This window comes from Pteropus alecto, unplaced genomic scaffold, assembly GCF_000325575.1.
Source record: "Pteropus alecto unplaced genomic scaffold, ASM32557v1 scaffold110, whole genome shotgun sequence".
Classification (NCBI taxonomy): Eukaryota; Metazoa; Chordata; class Mammalia; order Chiroptera; family Pteropodidae; genus Pteropus; species Pteropus alecto.
The window spans coordinates 2,569,922-2,575,921 of NW_006431920.1; the positions used below are offsets into that span (position 1 = coordinate 2,569,922).

At 39.1% G+C, this 6,000-nt stretch overlaps 1 protein-coding gene across 24 annotated transcripts in view; it reads left to right on the plus strand.

Moving 5' to 3' along the window:
* TRIP12 (thyroid hormone receptor interactor 12) overlaps window positions 1-6,000 on the plus strand; it is a 132,504-nt gene that overhangs the window by 120,855 nt on the left and 5,649 nt on the right. For all 24 annotated transcript variants that reach the window (XM_025043231.1, XM_025043234.1, XM_025043235.1 and 21 more), the window contains 3 exons: window positions 1,957-2,071; window positions 2,344-2,498; window positions 3,477-3,641. In XM_025043231.1, the coding sequence (XP_024898999.1) occupies window positions 1,957-2,071; window positions 2,344-2,498; window positions 3,477-3,641 (435 nt within the window). The remainder of the gene's footprint in view (window positions 1-1,956; window positions 2,072-2,343; window positions 2,499-3,476; window positions 3,642-6,000) is intronic.

Genomic DNA, 6,000 nt, shown 5'->3' on the forward strand with positions numbered 1-6,000 from the left:
GTAGGGGTGAATTGCCACAGCAGATGTGGCTTGGTCCCTTCACAGAGACTTACTGTGATGAAAGTGTTTGCAGAGATACCTGTGTCAGATAATATTTTATGTCTGTTTTACCTTCAGAAGTAACAGTATTTAGATGAAGGAAATTGATCTGATCTGTGGTTTCTGTTTAGCTCAGGATAATTATGCTAAAGGAAGAAAGACCTGACCGGCTTTAAAGCACCATCTGGTGGATACCAGATGTTATTGCAGTTTTATTCTTTTTTTTTTTTTTTTTTTGCATCTCCTTTTCTCCTCTTCTCCAGTGTCCAGAATTCAGTGGAAAACAAAATATACAAAGTCTCTACCATCACAAAGCTATTCTTTTAGTTTGAGGAAGTCGATACCCATACTCATATGTATGTTACACCATGAGATGAAGAAAAATAAAACAAAATAAGATGGATCATGATAGGGAGGGATAGGGTTGTCTGAGGTGACATTAAGTGGATATGAGTCCTCCCTCTCTGGGGGAAGAGCATCTCTAACAAAAGGACAGAAGCAAAAGCCCTGTAGGCAGATGATTGTGGCTGGAAGTAGGAGTTGCGTGAGGGATCGCATAGGACATGCGGGCCGCGCTGCAAACCCGAGCTTTTGCTTTGAGTGAGATGGGAAGCCTCAGCCGGCGCGGAGGCATACAATGGCCTTTTGTAAGGCCCCCTCTCGGCACTGTGAGGACAGGCTGTGAGGTGCTGAGAGTGCTAGTGCGGAGACCGGGTACGAGGCGATGGTGGGAACCGTGGCGGTGACCGGCTGCTGTGGAATACAGAGGGACAGAGGTGGATCAAGAAAGTGTCACCGCATCCCAGCAGATCACTGGAAAGTGGAGAGCCAAACCTTTGGTGGACTACATCTAATCTTTTAAACTAATGTGGATATTTTTTTAGTAACTGTGATAATGGTAAAATAATGCCCATTATCAGCACATAATCTCTAAGTAAAATATAGCCTTTCTGACAGGACTGTGGTTAGATTTGGCCTGTAAACTGTGGTATTAACTTGTCATAAGCTCCGTATCTAATTCATGGGTGAGCTGGTAGGACCTTGGCAGAACAGGAGGGAATAAGTAGGCTGTGAACGCTTCCTGGGATTGTGGGTATCTCTCGGGGAGGAGGGGGTGTTCATTCATGGCTGTATAGTTGCCTTTGGGCCTTGTTTTCAAATACCAGTGCCCAGGCTCTAAACCAGACCTACCACATCAGAATCTTTAGGATGGGCCCACCTCCACGTGCGCACACTGATAGAGGCCCCAGGAGATCCCAGTGCACCATGGGGCTCGAGATGCCATGATGTACTCTTTGAGGCTAGGTCAGCCCACTGGCTGCCAGTATGGGTTCAGACCTTCTCCTATTTGTGTTTTATTCAACAAACCTCTATTAAATGGCTGGCGTGTGCCTAGGCACTGTAGAGGGGCAAGGTGAATTAAAGTTACCATCAAGTAAGATATGTAAGCATATGATGAAATGGTGATGATGTAATGTGATGAGTACTTATGTTGCTGAAATGTAAGTCCTAAAGAAAGGAGCAAAGTAACTGGGCAGATAAGGTGGCTTCTGAGGAGGTGACATTTGAGTGGGTTTTATGGTAACAGTTCACCAAGGAAAGCGTGGGAGAGAGATCTACAAGCAGACAGCATCCTGTTCGTCCCTGAGGCTAAGATACACCGCTACGACAGTGCTCTTATCAGTGTGCAGTTACTGTGTACAGTCGGGGCCCTGTGAGTAGAAAATAATGAAGGGTTCTGGTTCTCGTTCCAGGTGTCTAAGACCGAAGGACTACAATTAGTTTGGGAAGTAATCTCTGCTGCATTCTGAAAAGCAGTTGCTGCTAGTTTCCACATTGCCAAGAGGTTGGCAGGTTAAAATAAAAAGCAGCACAGATTCTCCAATTTGAAATTGTTCTACTTTTGCTCTTCCGTAGGTTGGTACAGGTCTGGGGCCAACACTGGAGTTTTACGCACTTGTATCTCAGGAACTACAGAGAGCAGACTTGGGTCTCTGGAGAGGTGAAGAAGTTACTCTTAGCAATCCAAAAGGTAATGAATCTGGGAGTTAGTAGGTGTTAATTCAGACAATGTAGAGGGTCCTTGCAATTCATTTAATGTTTAACTTCTGCCACTCTCTGCCCTTAGTTTCTTTCAGCCTTTGTTTTCTCCTTTCTCAAATAAGGGAGAGGCTCTAGAGGACTTCATTCCGTGATCTACTGTTGATTTTGAGAAAACCAAATTTCTTAAATGTTCTTAGTTACCAGGTTTTGTCTTGTTTTGGGAAAGAGCATCTAAAGTTTGATGACTTGCTCATTTTACAGGAAGCCAAGAAGGGACCAAGTATATTCAAAACCTCCAGGGCCTGTTTGCGCTTCCCTTTGGTAGGACAGCTAAGCCAGCTCATATCGCAAAAGTTAAGATGAAGTTTCGCTTCTTAGGAAAATTAATGGCCAAGGCTATCATGGATTTCCGATTGGTAAGTTTAAAGTCAGTTGCTTTCTGTACTTTTTTGTGGAACTACCTAATCTGCGGTTAATGCTACGTTTTAAAATCGTCTCTCAGAAACTTCAGTGTGCACACAAATTCCTTGGAGATTTTGTTACAAAAGCCAGTTCTGAATCAGTAGTTGAGGGGTGAGGCCCAAGATGCCACATTTTCACACCAGCTCCCAGGCAGTGTGCAAATGCCAATCAGTGGCCCGTTCTTGTAGTAGCAAGGAAGGGTTCAGAGAATCTGGCAACATTAAGGGTGGTTTTAATTATATGTTGCTAAAATGCTTAACATAAGATTTTTAATTCAGTAATGAAACATGAGTATATAATTCAGCTGTAGTAAATTGCCACTAAAATGCTGGAGTGAAAATAACCCAAGAAATCACAGAGATTTGAATATTTCTGGACTTTTATTTATTTCCTCTTCTCACATTTTCTGAGATAGTTTGTCAGTATGCAAAAGACATTTTCATCTGATGTCAATTTTACAACCTTACAATTTCACTGTAACTGAAGAATGAGCTGTTAATCAGTTATTTTTCTATTTTAATTGTCATCAGTTGGTTCTTCCTTTTAACCTCTCTTAGGTCCACATATGCAGTAATACAGACTACAGTGGAATTAGGTTTACTTGGCCCCAAAAAGAGTAAGATTCCTCAAAACATCTCTTGATGTTGGGGCCTTATGGAGAATATATATATATCTGTGATTGAAAAATTCCTTTACCAACGTCATTGTTTAAATTGGATTCTTAAGTATTCTAAAATTTTCACAGTATCAGGGCCTCAGATCGAATTTAAATGGAGACAATTTAATATAATGAGAGAAACAGTTCCTAAATATATTTCTGCCTCCTGGGGATTACCTCACTTTTTAAAATGACCTCTTGAAGTATCAGTATAGAATTGAGGCAATTGTAGAAGCTTCATGTGACTTAAAATATTTTGCATATTCCCTTTCAGGTGGACCTTCCCCTTGGCTTACCTTTTTACAAGTGGATGCTGCGGCAAGAAACTTCACTGACGTCGCATGATTTGTTTGACATTGACCCAGTTGTAGCCAGATCAGTGTATCACCTAGAAGACATTGTCAGACAGAAGAAAAGACTTGAACAAGATAAATCCCAGGTAGACTTAGAAGATAGGAAACAGTCAAGTAGATCAGTTTCTTGATTGTAGAATGATGAGGTCTTTGTGAAGTGGTTCTTATTTGACCCAGTTATTATTTTCTATTAATATGCTATTTTAGAAGAGTTTAATTTTTTATCGTAACTGAAACATATAATTTCACAGTGGGTAAGATGACCTATAATAACAGCAGATGATGGGTAGTGAATAGCTTGATTAGCAAATAAAATGTACTCCAAAGTGAAACCAAGGGCTCTAGTTTGTTAATTTTATGAGGGCATTAATATCTGGCCAGATGCTGTATTATACTTAATTCTTTTAGTAAGCATTTGAATCAATAAAACTATTCTCAGGACAGATTGATTTTTTTTCCCAGAAAGGTGGCTTAATTTAGGAGCAGTCTATTTGTTTCCGTAGAGATCTCAGAAGGTTTTTAAAGGTCATAGTAGTGTACGCTATTTTTTGGTAACATATGTTGAGGTTTCTGTGTTAGATTTCATGGGTAATCTTGAGCTACATATCATTAATTTATATGTTAATAATAATAGATTGAAAGGTCATTTGACTCAATCTGAGATTTGTAGCGAGTCTGCATCTGATATTTAAAGAAGACAAAGTTATATTTTAAAAAGTGACATAGACTCAAATAGCTTATATTTGGACAGGTAGCATGAACCAGTGCTAAATCAACTCATATTTATAAATTATGTAAAGAAAGAATAGAGAATTGAGATTTCTTTAGTAAGTAACATCTCTTGATAAGAGGAGCTTATAATAGACAGGGTTTTAGAATGCGTTTTTGTCAGGAAAGAAGATGGTTTGTAAGGGAATTAATCTTATCTCCAATATTAATTTTTGGAAAAAGAACTTTATTAAGGGAAATGGTGTTTTAAGAGGCCAGGTCCATCTTTTCCATACAATATCTGTCGTCTTAGGATTTTTAGAACCAGTTAGGTTTACAGTGACCAACTTTGTAAATTTTAAATTATTACAATCTTCTTTAGAATCATCTTTTTAGTAAAATAATGGCCAAAAACGCAAGGGATGGAGTGGAGAGTAAAATCATGGCATCTTCCAAGCGCCTTACATATGTTCATTCATTTACTCTGCAACAACCCTGTGAGACAGGTATTTCTGTTACACATGAGAAACCCCGGGCAGATAGATTGAGTGGTCTGCTGCCCAAGGTCACATCCCGAGTGTGGGAGAGCTGGAATTCCCATCCAGGCTGCTTGATCTGGAGCCTGCAGTCTATACACTTTGCAAGCTGTTGTGTATCCTTGTCTCCACTGTAACATGCTGCTACAGTTCTCTTCTTCAAGTCTTTGGAGATTTGTTTTTCTGATCTTTATTATTCTTGATGTTGTCATTTTAAAGTATAAAATGCATAGCACAGGAACCACGGTCCAGAACTGACTGTACTAACCAGCTTTCACCCAGAGCATGAGGAAAGGTGTAATCCAAACCTCCTCGCCGCATCATTTATCAAGTACACAGATGGAACAGGTTGTCCTGACAGAGTCCACTTGGTAGTTTAAATTCTTGAAAGATGCATGGAAAATGGACTAAAGCTTAGCTTTTAATTTAATATGTAAGTTTTAGAGAACGGAACAGTGAATTTCTTTTGAATATCTCAAAGACGTATTGTATAGTCTAGGTTCGTATCAATGATAGCATTTTGTAATGAAAACCTTTACAGATAAGGTATTTCTTAAGTAGCTATGGGAGAAGAGACTTTCCATTAGAAGAGCAGTGATTGCCTTGATCGATCTGTAACGAGGTGGGGGTTCAATTTTGAGTGCTTTCCCGTGGGAGGACCTTGAAATGGAGAGGTTGTAAATTATTAATATATTTTTACTCTTTCTGCTGAAGAATATTTCAAATGTAAAAAGAAAAAGCCTCTCTTTGGTGTCATCAAATGATGCACCTGAAACTGAGACGTAAACATGGGTTTTTGCAGAGAAGTAAAATGGGCATAATCCCCAACCACTGTATTTTACCTTAATCTTAAATAATGCGGCCACCTTCTGTGGTTTGAATCCTACTTAGCTTTCAGTTTCCTTTTTAAAAAATGGCTGATTTTAATAATCAGCACTTCCTACCTTTTTTAGTTTAAATGACTAATTTTCTGCACTTTGGGTGTTTAGCCTCTAGGAATTTCATACTCAGAGGCATCTCCAATCCAGAAAGCCATTGGCCTTCTTTTTTCTGTATTGGATACCTTCATATTCAGATAGCATCTACAGTTTTGCATGTTGGGCTTTGTTCTAAAAAAAAAAATTATTTAAGCCTTTCATGATCTTAAGCATTTAAAAAAATGAATAAGACAGATTGTTTTAAAATTTGTTTTTAGAGCACA